The following is a 27,439-nucleotide window of genomic DNA, read 5'->3' as shown; positions in this document are numbered from 1 at the left end:
TGTGCTGACACACCCCATTGCAAGAAGTGATATGCGATGGTTACCACGCAGCATAACCAGGATCACGTGCAAAATGAAAAAGAAGGAGAAAAGTCGTCGCCCTCAATGTGAAAGAGAATACCACGCTTGAGTAAGCCCATAAGAGGTGCTCAGTTTTTCACTACACAGCCTTTGCTGATAGGAATCGTAAGCAGCGAGGGCGGGAGGAGGGGGAGTGCCGCTCAAGGCAACTTCACCTGCCCGACCTCTGTGCAGCTAGCCACCCGCCGCAATCGTTATAGCTTCACTCACTACGGCAGCTGGGCGACTCCGGCACCGTCGGGCTACATCGGCTCCCATCACGAGGCGACGCCAGAAATAGGTACGAAGAGCCTGAAAGCGCGGGCATCCAGCGCCTTCCAGAGGACAAGGGACACATCTTGGAACACTTTCCTTTTAGTATCACTACTATTGTGTTGCAGATAATGTATTACAATGCGAAAGGGCTAATTGAAACCTTGATGCCCTTAGTGAACTATTAGCTTACCATAATCCTAAGGTGTTTTTGAGTCCAGGAGAAGCACTTAAACTCTGACCAATTAAACTTGCGGCGGTCGGCCATTTTGTGATGTTACAACTACGACGGCATTGCCTCATTGGCTCGTATGGCAATAATTATGCAGACTAGTCTGTCACCTATAATCCACAACTTAAAACGCCCCTCGAGTCAGTGTCTGTACAAGTAATTCTGAATGACAGATTGCTTACGATTCCTTCTGTTTATCATCGATCTAATTGCGTATCAATAAAAACATGATTTTATGGCTGGCGAGTGAATGCTGGTGGTGAATTCTCAACAATTCTTAGTGAGACTCTCGGTGCGATGCTGAATCTAAGCACATGGAGCAAGATCTTGTAGCCTCCGGTTAGCGGTTAATAAAGAGGAGGTCATCTATTGTAATGTATCACACAATTAATATTGTTGTATTGATTAAGCGCTTGGCCCAAACAAATACAAGCACAGATAAACAAAGACACAGATAGACGCACACTACAAGAATAATTTTTAAGCGATGACAAGCAACGCGTCAAGTAAACGTGGCACTTGCTAACCGGGCCAGGCGCATGCAGCCTGCACGTACGATCAGGCAAGCACCCTTCGCAAAACGATCCCAAAATGCGCATTAAACTGCTCGAGCCGCGCCAAACGAAACGGTTGTGTAATGGTACAGGTGAGCCACAGATAACAAATTCTGTAATTTCAACCGAAGGTCGTGCTAGTGCCTTTTGGAAAATTACGCGATGGAAATAATGAGTATGCTATTCTAGAAAAGACTGGTGCAGAAACGAATGGGTGGCGGCGCGGTGAACAGCTTCCATGGCTCAGCTCTTATGCTACCAGTGCAAAATACGCTCACCCAGCATAACAAACGCCCTTCTAACAATGTTCTTATACCCAGAAACAGGCAAATTATATCTCCATAGAAAACACTTGACCGTATGAGCGACGCGACATATCAAAAAGCGCGGTGGAGTGGGCGTAACCAGCGGCCAATGACCGGCGCATCATCAACGTCTCTGTAGAAACGGGATGGATTGCCGTTACCCCGTAGACATATGATAAGCTGTCAACCTTTGAGGTCAAGTGGAAGCGGACATCACTACGCTGCCTGGTGGCTGGTGACATCCTTACTTCCTTCGTCCGCGAAATGGCTCGATTGTCAGCTCTTACGTAGGTATGTTTCTCTGTGGTTTCGCCACCAATTCTCTGCATCCACAACAAAGTGAACGACCCCTTGAAATCGCTCAGTGTTTGGCTGCAACTCTGCGGAGACTCCTATGACTTTGCCGATCGCCGTCAGCCGTCACCGGGACACTGCCTCACACTGCAGTGCACACTGCAGTGCCCAGAGTAGGCTAGGCCGATGTGTGGACGGTATCTGAGCCCATATCTGGTAAAGTAGAAACAACAACCGATGGATGTGTGTGTTCGCAGTTCGCCGAAATTCCGAAAACGATCCACTGCCGACGCCAGATCAGCCTCCACGGCGAAGCAACGACACGCCGCCATTTCGACGAAGCTCCGAAGAAAAAAACCACGCTGCCTAAAGAATAACCGAAGACATGACGTAACAGCGGGACAATACAGTACAGTCATCATCCGACGCCCTGCAATAACTAAGGCAAGACCACGAGCCACCAACCTCGACGTGCTTTTCTATGGCCATGGAGTCACCGCTTTATTGGGCACAGGAACCGACATCTCCGTCATGAGCGAATCGTTAACAGCCCAGTGGGGTAAAGTTACGACTGCATGGCAACTCCCAAATGCGAGCAGCTGGTGAGCACCTCATAAAGATGACTGGAATGTTGCACCTAGGTCGAACGCAAACCCTGCGGTGCCACCCTTGTGTACGTAACTGGCACTTACCACACAGCAGTGAAAGAATCAATCGATATCACGGCGTTCAAGCTCGTTCAGGGAGAACATAACTGCGGCTCTCAACGCCACGCTACCAGACGTCCCCGCCGAAGGAAGTAACGACTACGCCAGCTTTCAGCGGTGCTCCAAAGAACCGCGGCCACTCAGCCGTCTATAGTCGTCAAACCACAGCCAATGACGGACAGCCGACGCTATAATCTTCGACGATGACACCAGCGTGGATACCGCGTTTGGGTTTCCACCCCACTAAGCCGACATTAACTGAGGAAAAAGCTACTTCGATGTTATTATGGACTCTACACGAAAATTCACTGAAGATGCGCACGGCACGCAGTCTGCTGGGCGGCACGCAATCACAGCGGTGCCGCTCAGGCCCTTAAGTGACACCCATAGTCAAGTCAAGTGAAGCTCAGGCCTGTAACTCACGAACTTTGTAATTTCGCTATTTTTCTTTACTACGTCATTTGTTTTTCGCTCTCGTGTGGTGCTCATAGTAATTGGACGATACCGTTTAAGATGGGCGCAATGACACCTGTACTGTTTATATTTCTTCGGTGTAAGCGTTTCACCGGTTAAGTTATCACTCGGCGTGTGGCGCGTTTGCTTTTATCAGAACATTACGGGTCAACCTCGCTGATTTTATCTCCTGTCTATGTTGTAGTGGTACCTTGCGTTATCAGATTGAATCCGTGACGAGAATAGTGTTCCACATTCTGTAAGGCGCTTGAGCACATGATATAATGCTTGAATCTTCAGTAAACATTGATGTCTAACCGACATGCTTCGGTCGCTGATGAGCTTTCCGACTGTCGAGGCATATGTTCCAGGCTATCATTCAGCCAGAGTGAAACTTGTTTTGTGGGCACAGTGTACCTCAATAAAGAGTTGGTTTCGTGACTCTCAGTTCTTTCTACTATCTTCCTCACCGTCACTGCAAGGTGAAAATACCGACGATTTACTCGCATCTCAGCGGTACCTTAGTCTATATTAAAAGACCAACCTCTTATCCAGGTGGAAGGTATATGTGATGTTTCGCATTGATTCAGTTGCAGATTTACCATCTGTGGCAAATTAAACGCGAACAGCTGAGCCCGTGTCCAAATCATAATTGAATGAAATGTGGGCGCCGTCGGATAGTCTTGCTGCACCGGGCGAAGATGCTCGTCTTATACTGCGATATTTTCGCATCTGCTTTCTTTGATTTTCTGCTTTCTCACTTTGAAAGTAAAGAGAAACAAAATAGAGGCCAAAATGTCGCAGTGAAGGGCCAGCAACATTGACCGGTGAGGTCATAACAGAAGTGTCCGCCTCTCAGTGCTGATGACTGGCAGACGGTGTGCGCTAAACTTTTGTGCTCCGCAAGGACACGCGCTGCGCTGTTTGCGTCCCATTTGGGGCCGATAGCAGAACATTTCAGCATACTGTGACAAGGAAGAAAAGGGGGAAAGGATTGAAAGGAAGCTGTTGCTGACAAACACACGCACACACCCGGATTCTTTCCCGGAATCTTCTGCTGACCAATTGAATTAAGGAAATGCTAAATAATGGAATTGAAGGCGGAATAAAAAAAGTACTTTGCTTACCCTGTTGAACACAGTTTATACACACCTCTAGGTGTCTATAAACTGTGCTTCACAGGGTAAGCAAGCATCAACAATGTGGCAAACATATAGGAACACTGTTATCATTACTTTCCAAATAAGATATTGCATAAAAAAGCGTTTGCTAGTCAGTGTCACGCAGTGGGAAAAGTCTTGCGTAAATTGAATTAAAAATTACTCATGGGGATCATTGTTTATTATATCATTGTTTATTGACAGATTTACTTGGAAAATACTGAATGTACTAAACACGGTAGTAAATGCCCCACCATTCAGCACTTGGAGCACATATTCCTCTACGAAGGCTAAACACTGTCATGTGTGTCGTTTCGGAAATGTATGAAAAACCAAATATATAACCGGTATCTGTTAGCAGCAAGAACTAAATTACTCGAGGTAATGAGGAGAAAGGCACGTAGGGCTGCAGAACTGAACAAAGACACAACGCTTCACTTCTGTTGTCCTACATGCCTGTATGTGGTTTGGCTTAAGGTATGCTGTACCAACTAGCCCACCTGTCTGTTTTCTTGAAGAAATCAATTACTCCATTGCGGCGTGTGTATCACCTAATGAGCATATGCGGGCTTTCTATATGAAGTGAGTACATTGCGCATGTTGACTGCTACCCTTCTGAGAGACTGCTTTTGCTCTTGCGCTGACTCAACCCGTCGGCGAGACTTTTCACTCTTGCTTACTAAAAAAAAAGCAGACATAATTTACTTCATTAAAATAACGTTGTCCACTAGCGGGTTGAAATCGCCTGGTAAGCTCTGTGTAATGCAATTTAGACTGGCGCAGCTACAGCAGATACACATACGTAGACCTGCACGATGTATAACGAGCTCGAAAACCATCACCGTCTTAAGTTTCCTCGATTTGTTCTCCATATTCATACGTGTTTGCAGCGGCAGAAACTTTTGTACCGCAAATATTTTCGTGAAGCAACGGAAGCACATGTAAATGGCTTGTGATTCGAATGATGGCGAAAACAGGAGCGTGGATCGGCTAGCGGCAAGAGCACAGGAGAACTGACTCGACTGTCGACTCGGTTTCTTTCTGCTCGCGCCCTCTATTTGTTGTGGCTCCATACTCGCAACTGTTATAAAGGATTCGAACTTCGTTCATTTGAATCCACATTCGATTAAAGCATGCAAAGCACAAATGTATGAGGTGCGGAGTGGGCAGCAGCGTATTTTGTTGAACGACAGCACCACTCGTCGTGCTGGGCGTGAAACGCAATCGACCACTTCGGAGCAATCACACGAAACTTTCCCCCGAATGTGTGGGGTCTGACTGAGACACGACTTTGCACGGCGCATGATAGTTCGCTACCGAAGAACAGCGGCAAGTGCGAAGCAGTTGCAGTTCTGCAGAGCAAGGCATCAGCGAAGGCAGCACTGGAATTTGTGGGCAACATAACAAAGCGAGCGATACACGTCAGGTGATAAGATCTACCTGCTTCGTTTCAACTGAGGCAGAGAATGCCACAGCAGTCAGCAGAGTCGTAGCCGCTGGTAATCAAAGAAAATTAAGGAGTTTCGCGTGTCAAGACCAGTTTCTGATTATGAAGCACACCGCAGAGGAAGACGCCGGAAATTTAGACCACATTGGCTTCCTTAACATGCAGCGAAATCTATGTACACGGGTACTTTCGCATTTTGCACCCATCCGAATGCGGCCGCCATGGCCCGGATTTGATTCCGCGACCTTGTGCTCAGCAGCCTAACAACACAGATCTTGTTACCATACGCTAGTTAGGGCTAACTTTGGATACCTCCTGCGCTTCCACGAGCGTTTACACGATCAGCAATTTCTTTCCAGCAAGATGTGCACTTCACTTTGAGAAATGAAAGAATGAAAGAAAAGTAGCGATGTCATCGGATAAGTGTATTTTCCTTTTCGTAGTAAGTGAGGTTTAGGTAGATGATCTGGCGGATAGATAGCATGGGTAATCGGGGCGCCTCTGCTGGCGTTCAAAAATTTCTACATTAGCGTCAAGCTTGTGGTGGACTAAAATGCCTTGTTTTTTTTCAGATACGTGGTATCATTTTATTCGAAACACCGAATTGACAAGAGTTTTATTAGTTTCCATTCTTCTTTTTTTTTTGGCATTGGGCGCGCATGCGCGGGCATTCAACAACGTGCAGTCGACAATACACGCCAGTTACAGGACATCGAGACATCAGCCATGGCTGAAGAAAGCAGGAATGAATACACGCCTCTTGACTTAAGCATGAAGGGCGAAGCAATATTACAGGACATCGAGACATCAGCCATGGCTGAAGAAGGCAGCAATGAATACACGCCTCTTGACTTAAGCATGAAGGGCAAAGCAACGCCAAGTACAAGCCGTCACGGTACCCACGGCACATCATCTACTTTGGACCCCTGTACAACGTGAGTTCTACCACTCGTAAATTTTTTCATTGAATACTGTTACCCTTAGAGAGGACCCATCTAGTAGGCTTTAACATCTGTACGTTTGTTCCCACCTAAAACGGGTCTTTTTTACAGCCAGCTTGAGCTTTGAAATCGGAGGCTTTCTTAGATCAAGACGCGTCGATGCAGGGGCGGTGCGAAAATATTGCCATGTTCAGCGCAAAGTCGGCTGTTTATCGCCTATAGGATAAGATTTCTCACATGATGAAGCGAACGTATACTTACAGAACAAAATATTTTTCGTTGATGTATAATTCTTGCACTGCACAAACGCCATGCGTTGCTATAGCTCGAAGTCCCAGGTACAATTCCGGATGGAACCACCGTATTTCGATGAAAGCAGAATGTAAAAAGGCTCTTGACAACTTGCATTTACGTGCTCGTTACAGAAGCCCCGATGGTCAAAATGTATGCGCAGCAAGCCTAAATTTGTTATGCGTTTTATCAGGCAATGGCTCTTGCACGAAAAACTGCGGAAATAGGTTTAACTGCAGTGATCAACTGGTGTGCCGAACCATAAGTGTTTTCTAGAGAACTCGTCAAAGTGCGCAGCAATATTGTCATTTGCCAATTAACAAACAAAAATGTGACCAAGTGGGCACAGCCCGCTTAATGCGTTACTTTGTTAAAAAGTAAGCTCCGTGTATGAAAAGCCACAACTTGGTTTAAAACAATTGTTCTTCCGTTTGCATGTGTTGCTTAAGGACAAGTGCGCATGCAAACCCACTTTTGCTGCTTGGAGTTGTGTGGCCAAAGGAGGTATTTGGTTTTGTTTTTAATGTTCTTTTTCAACTTATATTTAGATTACTTAATTCTAGATTTTTTTTTAGAATAGCAAACAGGAGTAGTTAGTATTACAGCGGTAAAGAACTGGGAAATCAGGGTATTGATACTGCTGCACCCTTTACCATTTGTGAACTGATGCAGTTGCACGTGGCATTTCAGCTATTTTCTTGCAAAGCATTGCATCAGTCTTAGGGTATTTTTCATGCGTTCTCACAATAATCGTTATCCTTCCAAGATTTCTTTTATAGGGTCCAGCGAGTGACATAGAAGTAAACTTAGCATCGCTTGAAAAGAAACCTTTAAGAATTGCATTCTAGTTCATCATTATTTCATTCGAACTCGTCATTTTGTTCGTAAGTATTCCACTTATCACTTGGCCAAGAGGCTGAAATCTGCTTGCATTCCTCAGTGCAAGACATTTCAGCCCATAATTTCAAATACTACCTGAAAGTCTATATATCCCTCATAGCTGCCGGATCTATGAGTCATGATTGTTATTGGCGTGAAAACGCCACATTCACCAGGGCGTTGCCTCATCACATGAGGGAGGCCTAAATACTAATTATTCTAACATCAGCGCTGGTTTGCATCATAATTGCAGAACCCATCTGCACAGTGTCATTCTTATACGTCAACATGTTTTATTGATGGAAAAACATGTTTCATGCTATAAAATATTTTATCGCGAAATTATTGTTAGGATTCTGTCACTGTAGCAAGTGGAACAAGAATTTTATATAGCAAACCACATAGAGCGCGTTGTAAGTACTTTGTAAGACATTGACAGTATTCGTGCAGGTCATTGTGCCATTTCGTCTATGGTAGATGAGTGCTCTGCACGATGTATTGCCGCGACTGTGCCATTCGTGCTGTGCCAGTCAGCATAGTCGGTATTTAAAGAGAACCAACCACTCCCACCAGCGCGTTTACAAAGCACGACTTTGCTTTTTCCAAACTTTGCTTTATTAAAACATAAGTCAACTTCTTTTTGTCACAGCTAGGAACTGGGTGACGAATACTTCATTATTTGTAGGATTTCTGACAACGCCTTGCGTGACCAACGGAACACACAGCCAAGGTCACTAACAGACGGGATTTGCAACGTCGACGGTACGTAGGCGATTGCCACTCGCCTTTACCACAAACATGGCAGATAGTTCCTACGGTTACACTGGTAGCGGTAAATTTATTGCGTGTAAAGATGCACTTTACCAGCACGGCCAAGACGGTTTCCGCATGAGCCACATTATAGCTGTCCTTACTGAGAGATTTGTGCGTATCCGAATATATGCAAAATCATACATTATCTATGCAGTAGAAGTTTTTGAATGAATTTGTTCTCGCATCGGTGGGCTGGCAAAGGACGCTCCTGGATGATGAGGACAAAAGCCGAGACTGTACATTCCATGCAGTGATTAACTCGCTCGTAAATGGAATGATCGCTTGACCATTCGTCTACAATTTTATTTGCCAAGCAGAATCTCAGTGGGTTTCACCTGCTAACATGGTGATGTTTTCCTTAAACTGAGCTGGTTGACAAGGAGGCAGAGTGTGAAAATTGCTCATTATAGTATGCTACGCGCAGCAGACATACCTGCTTCGGTCGAATGCAGAAGTTAGACTACAATTTGGGGCACCCCAAAACAGTTTATATTCGAGCTCTCGGTTCTTTCATAGCAAGCATGCGAAGCGACAAGCACAGCATAAACAACCTTAAAAAGTTAATGAATACACAACGCAAGGAGAAACAAAATTGTCAGGTGGTTGTTTGCGCTCTGTTACCATTAAATTTTGCCAAATAACCCAACCATATTCTTCTGAAACGTAAGCACTATTCGTATTGAATGAGTAACAATCACAGTACCCAACCATTTCTGATGAGTGTGTCACTACTTCAAAATTGTAACGCCCTGTGAACGAGAAAATCTACGCCATGCTGAAACACCGGCCTTAAAACTGAATGTTCTTTTTTGTAAGGTGATTAGCTTTCCTTGGATGCGTCAGGCATTTTTCCTTCTGCCACTATGCGCACAACCTGTATCGCTGGCCTGACGAACGTTGTGACTTTAACGGCGAGGCTAATGAAGTTTAGAATGCCAGAGAATAAAAAATGGGTTCCTTAAATTACGCCTATGCTATCACACTGTAACTAAAATTTTTAGTTCCTGTGACTTCGAATCCACGTTGAATGTTTTCTGTAGCCTACGAAGGCACACTAAGGCATGTGGGAGTAGTAGTGGCGTAAACATTCTTAGGCAACTACCCCCCCCCCCCCTCGCCTCTTCATATTGTAAAAAAAAGGTGCATTCGAAAATACGGCGTTTCCCTGCAGTTTCAATGCTATTATCTGTAGCGTCGATGGTCACCGTGAGGAGGATTCTTCCGTAATTTCCGCCTTTTAGGGCTCGTGTTTTCTTTTCAATTTCACGCAATTTCTGCGCCGTTATAGGGAATATGTGTACCTTGCTACGATACTTGAAGCGCTATCCATACTCTCCACACTTTTAACGTGCTTTGAGGCTTTCTGTTGCATAGTTTAGCGACATTGTCTCGTGAATTAGCACATCCGCATTTCTTTCCAAGGTAATGACAGCTGTCTGCTATACGACCCTCACATATGCGCACTAAGCAATCATTTTGAAAGTTGTCCTATATTCTGTTGATGGCCTACACAGGAACATTGGCGAGGACACCCATTTTAGTGCACGTAATGAGCTGCTAAACCTGCAGTGCTTACTGGCTGTGCTTATGAATTTCAGCTACACGAGGCACCAAAGGCGTTTCCGATAACCACTTTCTGAAAGGCGAGTGCGTATTCAGATGACGCACCCGTGTTATAGACCGTCAATAGATTAAGGGCATACGTCAAATAAAAATTTTAAATCCTTCGGTAGAAATGCGTCCTCTCGATTTTTCATTGTGCTCGTCTGCGTCTGGCTATGTCTGCTGCTCATAATAGATGAACAATAAGCTAAGACTTCGTGAAGCATCTGGTCTGTTTATTACTGCATAACGCAGCAAATATATTGGACCAAGGTTTTCACGCACAAGAAACGAACATGTCGTTTTTCCCATCGAGCACTGTCGTGTTCTGCCCATGGTTTGCGAAAAAACGTGATAAGCTTCAGAAGAAAGCAACACTGCACAATCTTGATTGCGCTCGGCTTCTCCATCGCCACGGAAAAAGCACCGCGTATGGAAGCTCATCAGTAAAGCTTCCCTACCACTAAAATCTTCTTGCCTTGCACCATAAGCATGATATATTCATTTCCCATGAATTGCGCTTGAACTATGGTGAATGAACACCTTTACTATACCTTTATGCCATACAGGAGTCACTGATAATGGCAGCACAAGTCGCCATCCCTTGTGGCCCATCAGGAGCATCGATAACATAAGGCCTAGCACAAGTCGCGCTGGCATGGAGAAAGCATCAGCCAATTTTGAAGACGGCGCCACGTGAGTTCACATTTGCAAATGTTCCATTAAGCAGCAATTTATAGAGGCGAGGTAAAGTTACCCGGTATAACAATGATGCATCTACTCGGTAATTTATTTTTGGGAGGGCAAGCTCTGCTGGCTGAAACAGGTACTGCATCAGCAGTTCAGAGCGCTCGGTCGGCGTGGCTGGCCTTGACAAACATTATGGTTCCAACAGCGCGACCAGACATCAGTGTCCGGTACGCGCCCACACCCCATGCCGCAACAACGAAGCTACACAAGCTCGCTAGATCTTTCATCCTGTTAACACGCCGCGATGTGCGGTACACGTTATTTTTTGTTTCCAATACTGTGAGCCCTGCCGGGCTGTTACAGGGTGGGAATACAGAGCCCAAAGTTCACGCAAAGAACGCAGTCAAATTTTCTTCAAAACAGTCAACCCGGTTATTGCTCGGAAACATACAAGAATTCAAGTTATTCCACTCAACAATTGTCTTGACAATGAAAGAGTGCTTAAAGACATCAACTCTTGGCACATAACGCATTATAGCGTAATTGTGGTTAGTTCGTGGTGAAAGCCTTCCAGGACGCTTCAAATACAGACTGGAATTCAGGTTCAGCTTATTGTGATAGACTTGTAGGCTTGTAGCCTGCTTACTCACTCCCCATTATGGAATATGTAAACATTGTGAGGGAGAGATGCTCTTCGGCGCCGAGTCTCATGAAATGAAACAGGGTTTTGCTGTTTTCTTGTAACATTTTTGTAAGAATTACCCTGGTACTGACGCATTCCGCCAGCGATAACTGTTGCGATGACCTAGATGACAAATACCAACCACTGTTGAGACAATAAGGCGTCGGCGTAAACAAATACTTTTAGCTCAGGATCTACTACCTATTTGCATTGGATAAGACAAATGAATGTGCTTGCCAACACACTGTATGAGTATTGAAGCCAGTACGTCCACAGAACGCCTACTACAACTAGGTATGCACAACACGGCCGAGGAGCTGATCGAGGCACATTTATCCAGTCAGCGAACAAGGCTGGCGGTTATGGAAGCAGGGAGGTCCATTCTCTTACGCATGGGGCTCTCTGCCCCTCTGAGCCATCCGCCGCCTCAGACTGTGAGCTTACCCCATGCCATCCGGAGAAACATCACCGTCTGTCCTCTGCTTCGCAATATGCACCCAGTGCACCACGCAGAGCGAAGGGAGGCCCGCGTCCTGGCCATACACAAGCGATACGGGACTTTACCCTCTACAGCCTACACCGACGCGGCTTACTCCAGACGCGCAGCCACAACAGCCACCGTAGTCGTCAACACAGAACATCGGAGCAGCATTTCGCTCACACGAAACAATCCCCTCCAAGCCGAGGAAGTGGCCATAGCCCTCGCGCTCTCACAAACAGAGGTTGAAGTCATAGTGACCGACTCCCAACAGGCATGCCACAACTTTGCTAGCGGCACGATTCACACCACTACGCTCCGGATCATCAATCAAAAGCCGCCAACGAGATCAGTCATGATCATCTGGGCACCAGCTCATCAAGGCATTCCTGGCGACGAGGTCGCCAACCACGTGGCTCGAGATCTGACCCACCGATCTAACGCCGAGGAATCTGAACCCGAGCGCTTGCACCCTCTAGCCTCTTACCAAGACATCACGCAACACTACAAGCTAAACCGCAGAACATATGCATCCCCACACAAGTTACTACCTAGAGAGCAGGAGCGATTCCCCCGAGCTCTACAGGTTAATACATTCCCGCACCCAACCAGAAATCACCTCATAGACCCTACAAAATTCTCTTCGCAATGCCGCTTCTGCGCAGAGCCCGGGTCCCTCAGGCACATTGTAGGGGGTTGCAGAGCGGCACCATTAAATCATCCGAACCCTTACCCCACTAACGAGCTTTGGGAGAGAGCCTTGGCCAGCTCCCACCTCGAGGATCAGCAACGGCTGATTGCGAGGGCCCGCGATGCGGCCCGAGCTCAAGGCATTCTGGAATGAGGACGCCTCTCCAAAGCTTCATTCACCGAATAAAAATGTTTATTCTCTCTCTCTCTCTCTCTCGTGGCATCTAAAGAAATGTGATAATATCGTAAATGAAGCAGTTGCATTTTAAATTCGTCAAATACTTAAGAAAACGTTGAGAAACTCATGTAACCAGATTACAACTTTGTAACTCAGCACTGAAAACACCGCCACAATTCGGTCAACTGCGTCAAATAACACATTGAAAGCGCTCAAAGTTCATGTGGTACGCAGCGCACTGAAATTTTCTATTTTATGGGTAGATTATTCGCCTGTCCTCGGGCACATGGTGTCGATTTCAAGCAAATTGCAAGCGAATATAAGAAATGTTGTCGGCTTAGGATGCTCGGAAAGATGCAGCAGATATAACTGCGATATATATTGTTTTCATGTAGTTGACTTTGTAAATTCTAGGCTTCTATTCTTTTTAAGCTTAGTGATTTCATAATTCTTCCCACTTGCAAGCGTGAATAAAAGTTCTGATGGATACATTTGCTGGAAATAACCTGGCCCTATCAGACTCAGTTTGATTGTGTGATAGTTCTAATTTCTTCATTAAATAATCCGGTCTTTGAGCCGGCGAAGCTGGCATAATTAGTAAGGACGCACAAGGTAACACCGCGACTCCAACCAAGCCATAACATTACATGAGTCACATGAACAAATGCAACAAGAATAAATAAAAGTATAAAAGTAGAAATCCCATTACCGCAAGAACTGCGACCAATGTTCGTTTGTGTTTAGAGTAGACATTTCAAACGAACAATTGGCTTTTCAAAATACATACGCTGTATGCGTTGTTTCTGCTTACTGCCCGTTGCATTTTTCTTCACTAAACGGAAGAGGTCGTACTAGCAATCCTTAACCTCAACGCTTGCAGCGTTCAGTAACTTACAGAAAAAAGACAATACTAACTTCTTCCGCAGCATATTTAATCAATTGTACATCAAAACACGGAAGTATTTGTCGCATCTCTGCTTGTTGTGTACAGGGGAATAGATGAGGTGTGTGTCGTCTGCTCCGTGCCTTCGGCAGGAATGGTGTGCAGTTCGAATGCGGGTCAAATGTTAAGTGACTTCATACAAACACTGCAGCAAAACTTGAACCCGAAAGTTTTTCTTCGTGTTCGATATGTAGGGCTTGAGTTAAAACGTATGATGTACGACGGGGAGTCGGTCCACCTACACTTGTCAGAAAAAGTGTTCGCCTTTGCGCAATTTCTATTTCTTAAATCGAGAGACCTCAGTGACTAATTTTAATGACCTATACCCGGAGAAAAGTTGCTCTAGTGCTGTGCGAGAAAAATGTCCTCATCAGCAATGTATGATACCTCCGTAAGCAAGCAAGGATGAAATGGCGGAATATGAACGAAAGAAAGAAACATCAAGTGAACGAATGAGTGAAGGAAAAAAAAGGCAATGGAAACAAGAACGAAATGACCTTTAGGTATTGCAGTAGGTTCTCTCATGTGACGCTCAGAAGGTAAACCTACCGTGGCAAACGTTTACTTCATACTGCAGCTGACTATGTCTGACCCGTCAGATCCTACAACTTTAGACATTGTCATGTTTGCAGCAGGTTTCCATCTTCAGGTGTTAGTAGAGTGGACCATGCTGCCGAACGTTTTTATTCTTCCTAGCATACAATCTGGCCTGAAAAATTCAGCGACCATTAAGTTAATCCACAACGCAAAATTTGAGAGCAGCTGTGTACGTATTTTCATTTCGTGATATACTGAGGCAAATATGTTGAGAGAATCGTATCAGAGTTCAAGTGCGACGGCTTTTGTAAATGACTGATTTAGGGACCAGTGTAATAGCTATATATAGCTTTCATTGACTACGAGAAAGCGTTTGATTCAGTCGAAACCTCAGCAGTCATGGCGGCATTACGGAATTAGGGTGTAGAGGAGCCATATATAAAAATACTGGAAGATATCTATAGCGGCTCAACAGCCACCTCAGTCCTCCACAAAGAAAGCAACAAAATCCCAATAAAGAAAGGCGTCAGACAGGGAGATACGATCTCTCCAATGCTATTCACAGCATGTTTACAGGAGGTATTCAGAGACCTGTAGTGGGAAGAATAGGGGATAAAAGTTGATGGAGAATACCTTAGCAACTTGCGATTCGCTGATGATATTGCCTTGCTTAGTAACTCAAGAGACCAATTGCAATGCATGCTCACTGACCTGGTGAGGCAAAGCAGAAGGGTGGGTCTGAAAATTAATCTGCAGAAAACTAAAGTAATGTTTAACAGTCTCGGAAAAAAACAGCATTTTACGATAGGTAGCGAGGCACTGGAAGTGGTAAGGGAATACATCTACTTAGGGCTGGTAGTGACCACGGATGCGGATCATGAGACTGAAATAACCAGAATAAGCATGGGCTGGGGTGCGTTTGGCAGGTATTCTCAAATCATGAACAGCAGGTTGCCACTATCCCTCAAAAGGAAAGTGTATAACAGCTGTTTGTTACCAGTACTCACATATGGGGCAGAAACCTGGAGGCTTGCGAAAAGGGTTCTGCCGAAATTGAGGACGACGCAACGAGCTATGGAAAGAAGAATGATGGGTGTAACGTTAAGGGATAAGAAAAGAGCAGATTGGGTGAGGCAACAAACGCGGGTAAATGACATCTTAGTTGAAATCAAGAAAAATAAATTGGCATGGGCTGGACATGTACTGAGGAGGGAAGATAACCGATGGTCATTAAGGGTTGCGGACTGGATTCCAAGGGAAGGGAAGCGTAGCAGGGGGCGGCAGAAACTTATGTGGGCGGATGACATTAAGACGTTTGCAGGGACAACATGGCCACAATTAGTACATGACCGGGGTAGTTGGAGAAGTATGGGAGAGGCCTTGGCCCTGCAGTGGGCGTAACTAGGCTGATGATGATGACTATGATGATGATGATGATGATGATGATGATGCAATAGCTGGTGCTGCATGGCTTCCATAAAATCCTCAACAATTCGAGTCGTGCGTTAGATCTGATTAAAAAACAATCGCACACCAAGACAACCGAACCAAGCAGTCGAAAGAAGTGAAAGCGAGAGCTGACACGAGCTGATCGTAATACGGAATGAGCGCTCCGGCTGAGACCAAATGCTACTACGAAGCGAGCGGTCGGGTGGATCCGCTTGAAACCAGTTTTCCGCACTCGTGTCGCTGAAGGGGCAGCTATCATTGGTCTCCGCTTCTCGACCGTGCAAGGTTCGCGTCTTCTTCTGATCCGCGTTCGCTCTTTCATCTTTCGCTGTTGTGCTTGTTCGCTCGGTTACGTCGCCGACGTTCACCGCAGTAGCGGGTCATTAAGAGCTGCGCCATGAAACGGAGACGTATTTTAGCCGACGCAAAACAGTCTTATTCAATGACAAATGTCTCACTTCCGAGGGCACGTTTCTGGTCTTTTGCCTGAATACTCCTTGTGAGCGTGTAGAAGACGTAGCTGTATTTTTATTACTTACACCAGCTAGTTTTTACACTTACCATCACCGACAGATATTTCTACTATACTGCACCTGTTTCGTGTAGGATATACATGACGTATTAGATAATGCAAGGCCTCTTTTATGGTTGCATCTCGAACGAGGAAGGTTCTTAATTTCAAATTTAGCATCACAGGCCACCGAAAGCACCAGTGATCAATTTCCGACAGTCCAGAGCCCAGATAAAGCGTTAAATATCAATTCGGCTACTTAGCGCTAAAATCGAGCGAGTGCCCTTACCGTGAACGCGCCATTTATTTTGTGAAACTCTCAATCGGTCAAAATGTGTTTTTGTCGTCCTCTAAAAAGAGTCGGCCATTTTGAGCTAATTTGTCCATATCTTTGCAGGAATGCTACGGGAACCGGAGAAAGGGGACAGCGAGTGTCCTGCGGTGTCAGCGGGAAGGTTTCCAGCAGACGGGACATATCACACGGGCAACGCGACGAACACACGCGCGATACAGCACCTATTTTCGGAGCGCGTGATCCATCATCTGTCAAGAGGTCGAGCCACAAATGCGAAACATGTGGTAAATTGCTAAGCGGAGCTTTTAGTCTAACTGAACATTACCGCACGCATACAGGCGAGAGACCCTTCAAATGCGAAATATGCAAGAAATCATTCGCGCATAAGGGGAGTTTCTATAACCATCAACAGATTCACACAGGAGTGAAACCCCACATCTGCCAAAATTGTAATAAACAATTCACACGCAAAGAGGACCTTAAGAGTCATATCCAATCACACAGTAACGACAGACCTCATGTTTGCGAGATATGTAATCTCTCCTACAAGCGCCGCTCAAATCTGCTAAGACACCACAAAAGCGTTCACGAGGGTAAAATGGTGTACAATTGCAAGCAGTGTGGATTTCGGTCCCCAATGAAAGAAAACCTCGACGCACATCTCTGCAAGAATATTAGGTGCAAATTGTGCAGAGATCTGTTTATAGATGCATCTCAACTTATTGCACATCTCGTGACGCATACGGGTAGGCAGTCGTAACAGTGTGACTAGCGCGCAAGAGAAGTAAATCACCCACGTGTTTTGCATGGAAACGTGACATTGAAGCCGCGCAAGAAAATGCTGACATTCTCCCACAGGGGCGAGAAACTAACCGAACGCGTCGTGTGGAGATACGGCTTCTTTGTACGTTTAAAACTGCTGAGTGAAATGCAAGTAAAGGATGCCGCTTGATGTTTTCAAAATTACGAGACAAAACGTCGTCTCCAGCAGAATTGGGGACGCATGAACGTCGAAGTATACTGCAGATTCTGGCTAGAGCTCACTGTTTGCAGAACTGTGTTGTTCGAAAACGTAGCTTTAGCAAACTCATTTCTAGACAAATCCTAATGGGCTGCAAATATGTTTTTTGTAACTATAGGGTTGAATGTGCGCACAACATCCTTGACACCTCGTTTAGTTTTGTGCAAGTGTTTTCACACTGTACAAGTAAACAAGCTTTATCGAATCTTCCTTTTAATGATTCTGTTGGGCGAATAGAAGGGAGTACCACACATGAGGAACCATGTTAAAAAGGAGGCAGTGTGTTCTTGTCAACTAACACCGAATCTCTGCTAAGAATTGAGTTCCTTAGGCCCTGCTGCCTTCCAGATACTGCTCTTACAGTAATGGATACAGGCGCGGGACAATTTATTTCCCTTACAAATTGTTGAATGCAGGTAATGTTTTGGTTCTCTGGCTCATGTATTCATACCGAAGATTTTAGTTCTTTATCATGCTGATGACAACAGTGAGAGTGTATTAGACTCAAATCATGTTGAGCTCAACTATATATGTTCTTTCACTCCTAATATATTAATTATTGTTGTATTGAAGTAGAACTTCCGTCAGTTTTAAAGTGCAGCTTGTTATTCACTCAAACGTCGTCTGTTTCTACTTGCGCTCCACTCTAGTTATGGCTGTGGAATTTTTTAGCCTGATGTGACAAACGTATCCCTGCGAGCAATGACAGGACGATTGAGATAGTTTTAGTTATACTACTGACACGCGCACTTGTAAATCTTTTTTCGACTGAACGCGTTTCACCGAATAACAATTGTTAAATTACAGCTCAGGGCATGAGGCACCAGCATGTATCACAACATTCTGCAATAGTGGAGCGCTTTGTAATATTGCACGCACAACGCGAATACAGTTGTGCATTCTGGAAGACACGCGAGCGCCAATGATAAGGATGGAATCCTTTACGAAAAAAGTGAGAATAGCCGATACTCGCGTTAATCGCAAATCATTTGTTCAACGATCGACTCATGTGCCGGCACTATTTTTCTGCCCGAATGTAACTTGTTTTGTTGGTTCCGGTTTGCCCAATAAAAAGTTCTGAATGACTCACGCTTCTTCTGACTGTTGTTCATCATCACTACAACGTGACACCTGGTAGAGGTGTTTCGTGAAGACCGGATAACTCCTACCTACGACTAATCATTGCTACGACAATTGCCAGTGTATGGACTGTTGCCACTGCCAGTGACCAGAATAGCGTTACACATATTGTAAGGCGCTTGAGCCCATGCGATTAGCCTGGAATCTTCGACTAAACATTTATGAATAACCAACTCGCTTGAGCCGCAGATGAGTTTTCCGATGGTTGATGCATGCGCTCGCTGCTATCATTCGGCCCGAGTGTAACTTTTGTGTGCATCGTTTCGCTCAATAAAGAGTTGGTCTCGTCACTCGCCGTTCTTGCTACTGTGTTTTTCACCGTCACTTCAACGTTGAAATATCAAAGAATAAACCGCGTCTTAGCGGAACTTTTGTCGACAGTACACAAAACTTGTGCGTAGCTTTGCTATTGCAAGCATCAAAGACCAGCCAAGCGGAGGGAAGGTAAGGCTGCAGAAAAATTGATGCCGTCTTCCTCTGTTGGAGGTTTCGGTTGGGACGGCGCGCCATTTCAGGCTCCCGCCACAACAGAAGCGATTTGTTGAGACGCCATATGCGTCGGTGTCGTCTGCCAGACGCTGCAGCGCCGCCCCTTAGCTCTGAGGCATGCTAGCGCCGACGCCATGTACCTGGTAGCTTTTTGAAATCAGCCGAAGCCATGATAATAGTGATCGAAAGAAAGGAAAAACGCTTGACTCTGCGACCCGTGAGGGAGCACGGCGAAGCGTGGAACCGAAGCGAGCGCGCGGTTTTTTTTTCGTTTTCTTTAAATCTGAGAGCAAAGACGTCACGCCACCTGTCTCCCCACCGCACCAGCTCCTTCGCCCTCTCTAGACTCCACCGACCTTCGCCGCGTCGCTATGCTGCACGAAGCTATTTCTTATACTCTGCTTTCACTCTCTCTCAGCAATCACTCCCCCAGCTCGGCGAAGCTGAGAACGTCAAGAAAAACCAGCGAGCTGGTAACAGTTCCATTGTAAAAACCTCTTATTTAGGTGAACTGTATGTGTGCTGACTCGCATTACATTACTTGCCGATGTACTATCTCTATCAAACGAAATACGAGCAGTGGATCCCATGACCGAAGCATAACTAAAGGTAATGCTGGCGCTGTCGGATAGTTATCACCATCGACAGGCTCGAACAACCGGTATTACTGGACTATGCGATGGTGCTCGCCCTATACCTCGATATTTTCGCATCTGGTTTCTTTGATTTGTGTTTCCTGTTTTTGAAATTAAAGGGGAACTAAACAGAAGAGAAAATATCGCGACATAAAGCGAGCATCATCGCCTGTTGAGGTCAAACCTGATGTATCTGTCAATGCTCATGATTGGCAGTTCGTGCACACTGAACTTTACAAAATTAAATTATGGGGTTTTACGTGCCAAAATCACTTCCTGATTATGAGGCATGCCGTAGTGGAGGACTCCGGAAATTTCGACCACCTGGGGTTCTTTAATGTGCACCTAAATCCAAGTACACGGGTGTTTTCGCATTTCGCCTCCATCGAAATGCAGCCGCCGTGGCCGGGATTCAATCCCGCGACCTCGTGCTCAGCAGCCCAACACCATAGCCACTGAGCAACCACGGCGGGTCAACACTGAACTTTGAGTTACGCTTCGGAAACGCGCTCGGCTGTTCACGTCTCATTTGGCACCGACAGCAGAACACTTTAGCGCACTGTGGCAAGAGGCAATATGGGGGGAGGGAGACAAGGAAGGAAAGGAGGTGGTTACGTAGGTTTTGTGCAGTTTTCTGCACTACGCAAGGAGATGTGGCAAGCATATTCAATCTCGTGTTAACGCACGAAACGGGATTTCGCTTCGGTATGTGAATCGTTACGTTACTATTTAGGGGCGTTGATATCAAGAAATAATTTTTTTCTAGTGAAAGCTATAAAAAGTACCAACAAATGACCATTGCTTATTGATTGGGCCTCACTGGGTAGGTTACTTCAAAGCACCATAAAAAGATGCTATAAAGGACAGGACAGTAAAGTTAATCGTCTCCTCAACTAACAGGAAGTAGGCGTTCCCAGACGTGCTATCTATTTGTGCGATATAAGATAAAGAGGTGAGCAGCAGACCATCAGTTCACAAAAATTAATACCATGGCAATTGCGCATGTTCACGAAATGCCTGCAAGTGTTAAAAAATGCGCCAGAAAATATGCATATTCTTTCGTCGGCGAATCATGTAAAGCAACCGCGAGGTAAATTCCCTGATGGCATCTTGGAAAGCTGGAATTATGAATAGTCAAATGGCACGTAGTCATCTCACCTCGAAAGTATTCAAGAACTAGGAAAAGTATTCCATTACATTACATTGCAATCTCCTTTCCGCTGTGTTTACATAACGCTGCATTTTCATACAGTTGCCTCAACAGGTTCCATTTGTAGGCAGGTGTTTGGTGTGCCCTGACACCAAACACCTGCCGACGTGCTTCTGACGTGCTTTTTTACTCTGACGTGCATTCTGACGTGCTTTATTTTACTCATAACAACTCCTATTTTCCTATTTGTTTGTACGGCTCACGTATGCATTCTTACATGCTAGGTCCTCCAACGTCTCATAGTCATTGCAATCTAAACAAAATATAAGGCTATGACAACGCCATCTTATTCTTCACTACCGCAACTCTCCAAATAACTTGACGCACCAATGGAGGCTTACCAACTCTTTCTATCGACCGAAAGAGTTTCCGCCATTTTGATGAAGCAAAATACGATAAAACTGAAAACCAAGATAGAACACGTTCTCCTTTTGTTGCTGGCAATTCTTTGGCTTACACCCTAGGCGCGGGCTATATATGAGGTGCCAAAAATGGTCAGCGGAGACCTCCTGCTCTTGTTTCGTGACAAACAGTAGTAGGAGACGCTAACCAGTCTTGTGAATCTTGGAGGTATTCCGATCACCAGCTTGCAACCATCATCATCATCATCACCATCATCATCATCAGCCTGGTTAAGCTCACTGCAAGGCAAAGGCCTCACTCATACTTATCCTACTGCACCGTTCATGTACAAATTGTGGCCATGTCGTCCCTGCAAACTTCTTAACCTCATCCGCCCACCTAACTTTCTGCCACCCCCTGCTACGTTTCCCTTCCCTTGGAATCCAGCTCATAAAGCTTAATGACCCTCGATTATCTTCCCTACTCATTACTTGTCCTGCCCATGCCCATTTCTTTTTCTTGATTTCAACTAAGATGTCATTAACTTACGTTTGTTCCCTCACGCAATCTGCTCTTTTCTTTTCCCTTAACGCCACACCCATGATTCTTATTTCCATAGCTCGTTGCGTCGTCCTCAATATAAGTAGAACACTTTTCGCAAGCCTCCACGTTTCTGCCCCGTACGTGAGTACTGGTAAGACACAGCTGGTTATACACTTTTCTCTTATACACCCACCCTTCTGCTTTGCCTCTCCAGATCAGTGAGCATGCCTTGCAATTTGTCCCCTGAGTTGGTAAGCAAGGCAATATCATCAGCGAATCCCAAGTTACTAAGGTATTCTCCATTAACTCTTATCCCCCATTTTTCCCAATCCATGTCTCTGAATATCTCCTGTAAAGAGCATTGGAGAGATCGTATCTCCCTACCGGACGCCTTTCTTTATTGGGATTTTGTTGCTGTCTTTATGGAGGTCTACGGTGGCTGTGGAGCTGCCATAGATATCTCAGTATTTTTACGTACGGCTCGTCTACACCCTGATTTCGCAATGCCTCCATTACTGCTGAGGCTTCAACTGAATCAAACGCTTTCTTGTAACCAATGAAAGCTACATATAAGGGTTGTTTCTATTTCACGCATTTTCTTATCACCTGATTGATAGTGTAAATATGGCCTATTGTTGAGCAGCCTTTACGGAATCCTGCCTGGTCCTTTGGTTGACAGAAGTCTAAGATGTTCCTGACTCTATTTGCGATTACCTTAGTAAATACTTTGCATGCAATGGACAGTAAGCTGATCGGTATATAATATTTCGAGTCTTTGGCGTCCCCTTTCTAATGGATTAGGATTATGTTAGCGTTCTTTCAAGATTCCGGTACGCTCCAGGTCATGAGGTATTGCGTATATGGGTGGCCAGTTTTTTTTTAAGAAAAATCTGCCCAACATCCTCCAACAAATCTGCTGTTACCTGATCCTCCCCAGCTGCCTTTCCCCTTTGTATCGCTCCCAAAGCTTTCTCAACTTCTTCCGGCGTTACTTGTGTGATTTCAAACTCCTCTAGACTATTCTCTCTTCCATTATCGTCGTGGGTGCCACTGGCACTGTACATATCTCTATGGAACTCCTCACCGACTTGAACTATCTCATGCATATTAGTCATGATGTTGCCGGCTTTGTCTCTTTACGTATACATCTGATTCGTGCAAATTCCTTGTTTCTTCTTCACCGTTTTTAGGCTTCCTCCGTTCCTGAGAGCATGCTCAATTCAATCCATATTATACTTCCTTATGTCTGCTGTCTTACGCTTGTTGACTAACTGGGAAAGTTCTGCCAGTTCTATTCTAGCTGTAGGGTTACGGGCTTTCATACACTGGTGTTTCTTGATCAGACATTTCGTCTCCTGCGATAGCTTATTGGTATCCTGTTTAACGGAGTTACCACCCACTTCTATTGCACCCTCCCTAATGATGCCCATAAAAGTGTCGTTCATTATTTTAACATTAAGGTCCTCTTCCTGAGTTAAACCCGAATACCTGTTTTGTAGCTTCATCCGGAATTCCTCTATTTTCTCTCTTACCGCAAACTCATTGATCGGCTTCTTACGTACCAGTTTCTTCCGTTCCCTCCTCTAGTCTACGCTAATTCGAGTTCTTACCATCCTATGGTCACTGCAGCGCACCTTGCAGAGCACGTCCACATCTTGTATTATGCCAGGATTAGCGCATAGTATAAAGTCTATTTCATTTCTAGTCTCACCGTTCGGGCTTTTCCACGTCACTTTCGGCTATCCCGCTTGCGGAAGAAGGTATTCATTATCCGCATAATAATCTGTTCTGCAAGGTCTAATAATAACTATCCCCTGCTATTCCTAGAGCCTATGCCTTATTCCCCCACTGACTGGCCTCCAGCCTGCTTCTTGCCTACCCTGGCGTTGAAGTCGCCCATCAGTACAGTGTATTTTGTTTTGGCATTAGCCATCGCCGGTTCCACATCTTCATAGAAGCTTTCGACTTCCTGGTCATCATGACTGGATGTAGGGGCGTACGCCTGTACGACCTTCAATTTGTACCTCTTATTAAGCTTCACAACAAGACCTGCCACCCTCTCGTTAATGCTATAGGATTTCTGTATGTTACCAGCTATATTCTTATTAATCAGGAATCCGACTCGTAGTCCTCGTCTCTCCGCTAAGCCCCCGTAGCACGGGACGTGCCCGCTTTTTAGCCCTGTATATGCTTCATTGGTTCTCCTAACTTCACTGAGCCCTATTATTTCCCATTTACTGCCCTCTAATTCCTCCAATAGCACTGCTAGACTCGCCTCACTAGATAACGTTCTAGCGTTAAAGGTTGCCAGGTTCAGATTCCAATGACTGCCAGTGTGGTGGTGGCGTTGAGGCAGAGCATCCGCCTCGCGCGCAAGAGGGCTTTGGTTCGAATCCCGGTGCCGCGCAATTTGCCACCAGATAAAAAAAAATCCGCGTGTTGATAAAATTCTACTCCGGTGATCACGTCTGCTGACACAAACTTTACCATGAGCCTTGAATGGCTTTCGCCCTAATACTACCAATTAAGTTTGAATTCGAACCGAACTCAATTAAGACCTCTTCATACTAGACAGGTTCTCTGAAAATGCTGGTGTAGTCAGTTATTCCCTACTCCTATAATAATGTATTTGCTTACTTAATGCATTTTTTAATGAAAAACTTCATTATGCACGTAATCTGGTCTAGATACGGCCCAAGTGGTCAGGATTAGAAAAAAACGTAAGAGGTTACACCAGATGAGTTCAATCGCACCATAACTTTCCATGTGTCACGTGAACAATGACTAGAATAATATAGGTAAACGAATAAGTACCGATATAGCCGACAATGTTCATCCAGAGCATATAGGGCATTAATTTCAAAAAACAGATGGTAGAGAACGTATACACTAGGCACTTGTGCATGTCTTCTATTCTGTACTTTTCCTTTTTTTTAGATTTCTGCTCTCAACGGTATGAGCGATGACGCGCTAGCAATTCCGAAACTCCGCGCATGCAAACTTCTCGAAGTTATCGCACAAAAGTGCCATGGCCAAGGAATCGAAAGAAAGAAATACAGGTGTTTTATGCTACAATGAGGAACATTGCAGTGAGCGTTGTACTGCATATTTGCACAATCGGATCTCTCAAGTATTCGGCAGCAGATTTTATTGGCTGTGCGTGAAAACTCCGAAATATTTCATAATATACGATATGTATTTGATATGTATGTATTGAGTTACCACATATGTCGATGAGTTAAGCCATCGACGATGAGTTAAGCCATCTCCTCCCTCCCTGTATTTCTCGGAGATAATGCGAATAGTATAGTACACCTTTGAAACATTTGCAATTATAATACTCCTCCTCACGTTCAAGGCGTCCTACAAAAAGCAAACCTGTTTTAGCTCGGGTAATACGGTCTGTTTCAGTGCCGAGTGTCTCAATTGGCAAAAATGTGTTTTTGTCATCCCGTAAAAAGAGACCCCCATATTGATTGAGTTCCATTGTGCGTCCGTTTGCAGGAATGCTACGGCCACAAGAGGAAGGGAACAGCAAGGATTCTGCGATGCTTGTGGCAATGTTTCCAGCAGACAGGATGCCTTACACGGGCATGCCAGGGAACGCGTGGATAACACAGTCCACATTTTCAAAGCATGTGATTCTGTGAATAATTCGAAGTTCCAAAAATGCTGCTGGAATACAAGAGGCAAAAGCCACAAATGCGCAACCCGTGTCAAATTGTTCCACCAAGCTTGTAATCTAGCTATACATTGCCGCACGCACACAGACGAGAAACCTTACAAATGCGAAATGTGTGAGAAATCGTTTCAGCAGTATGGTCATTTAGCTTACCATAAGCTCACACATACAGACGAGCGACCCTGCATCAGCCGCATTTGTGATAAATTGTTCCTGTGGTCCAGTGATCTAGATAGCCATATGCGCACACATACAGGCGAGTAACAATAGATATGTGAAATATGTGAAAAACCATTTCGTCAATCTCATAACCATTCTCATTATCATTCTCAGCCACTTGGTTTCTCGAAATTACGAGACAAGACGTCGTCGCCAGAAGTATTCGGAGTGCTTCAATGTCGAAGCATACTTCATATCCTGGCCAGCGCTTACTGCTCGCGTAACTGCGTGTGTTATTTGCGAAAACAGCTTTAGCAGACTTATTTCGAGAAAAACCCTCATGGGCTGCAAGTTTGTATTTTGTGTTAGTAGAGGGTCGCAATGCCCGCAAAAGATCCTTGACCCGCCGTTTCGTTATACAATTTTTTTTCACGCATTTTGACAGTGGGCTAGTAAAGAAGCTCTAATGGACCCTCTGCTTCCTGATTTTGCAGTGTGGATAGAAGGGAACATCTATCATTGAAAGGCATTTAAAAAAGGAGGCACTGTTTTTTTGGCAACTCACAAGTAAGTTGTCATTAATTCAGCTCCTTAAGCCCTCTTGCCTTCCAGAGACAGCGTTTACAATATATAGGCACATCTTACGTTTGCGAAAACTTATTTCTGTTAAAATTTGTTGAATGCATTGACTGTTTTGGTTCTCTCTTTGGCTCGTGTATTCATACCGAAAATATTTGTTGGTAAACATAAACTAAGCTGATGACAGTAGTCAGACTACTAGATTGAAATAATTTGGAGATTCACTATATTATATGTTCTCCCGCTACTAAAACTTCACTCGTTTTATTATGGTGGCGTCATGTTTTAAAGGGAAGTCTTTTATCCACTTGGAAGCCGTCTGTTATGACTCGCACTGTTCTCTATTTACAGTTGTAGAATCTTCTTTAGTGTGATTTGACAGACGCATCACCGTGAGCAATGACAGGAAAAGTGAGATGCAGGTTTTAGGCATATTGACACGCGTACTTGCATATCTTCTTCTTGTGAATTTTTCCTTCTCTGAAATTGTCTACGTCACTGCTTCAAGTGCAAACAGCTCGGAAGGCCTGTATCTCCCCAAATGCCAAGGACGTCGTCACATTTGATCACACAAAGGGAAGCACAATGACGGAATTCTCGTTTCTGAAATGCAACGCTTAAACAAAGTGAGACTTGAGACCGTGTACAGTGAGGCTAACCACTGCATTGCTGCGGCCAAAGCAAACGGTGCGTTGTCGCTGGTTTCCTCCAACATCCAATCTCGTAGTGCTCATTCCACAGACATGGAACACGACACATTTCTCAACCAAGCAGATGTCTTTGCCATTTCCGAAAGGTAGCTTGATGAACCAGTTCCAAACCGAGAGATTCACTATGTAGCGTGATGTGGTTTAGGCAGGACAGACATGATAAACAATACAAAATGCTACCGTATTCCTGAGAATTGTCTACTAAAATACAAGCATTTTTAGACATCGGAGAAGCGATCGGAAGGTAGACATGCATAAGCTACGAGTAGCAAGTAAACAAAAGCGAACCAACAGCAGAGCCAAAGAACGGTTAGACATTACGATACAATACTCAGAATTTCTGCACAATTTTTTTTTCACGTTCCATATTTTGTGAAAGTGCGTGAAACAAAATTTTTCGTACTCGCGATGCAGGTTGCGCGGCATTTTTTTTTAGAAAATCACCATTCCATGTAGCGAGTGTGA

General features: G+C 44.8%; 1 protein-coding gene and 1 long non-coding RNA gene across 2 annotated transcripts in view; one reads left to right on the top strand and one right to left on the bottom strand.

Annotated features, from left to right (window-relative positions):
• The window catches only part of LOC139050045 (uncharacterized), an 87,105-nt gene that overhangs the window by 22,959 nt on the left and 36,707 nt on the right, over positions 1–27,439 (bottom strand). The gene's annotated exons all lie outside the window — the stretch shown is intronic.
• Positions 6,061–18,298, top strand: LOC139050029 (zinc finger protein 32-like). The gene is made up of 4 exons (XM_070526161.1): positions 6,061–6,420; positions 8,282–8,358; positions 10,581–10,707; positions 16,567–18,298. Exons 1-4 carry the CDS (start codon positions 6,212–6,214, stop codon positions 17,222–17,224), a joined length of 1,071 nt encoding a protein of 356 aa, XP_070382262.1. The 5' UTR covers positions 6,061–6,211; the 3' UTR covers positions 17,225–18,298.

This window comes from Dermacentor albipictus, chromosome 9, assembly GCF_038994185.2.
Source record: "Dermacentor albipictus isolate Rhodes 1998 colony chromosome 9, USDA_Dalb.pri_finalv2, whole genome shotgun sequence".
NCBI lineage: Eukaryota > Metazoa > Arthropoda > Arachnida > Ixodida > Ixodidae > Dermacentor > Dermacentor albipictus.
The sequence above is the reverse complement of the archived record's forward strand: the minus strand, read 5'-3'. Positions and strand labels throughout refer to the sequence as shown.

Coding starts and splice junctions, on each gene's coding strand:
- LOC139050029 (XM_070526161.1), top strand. CDS start 6,212: ATGGCTGAAGAAAGCAGGAATGAATACACGCCTCTTGACTTAAGCATG. Junction 6,421..8,281: donor ACTTTGGACCCCTGTACAAC/GTGAGTTCTACC, acceptor CATTATTTGTAG/GATTTCTGACAACGCCTTGC. Junction 8,359..10,580: donor CGGGATTTGCAACGTCGACG/GTACGTAGGCGA, acceptor TATGCCATACAG/GAGTCACTGATAATGGCAGC.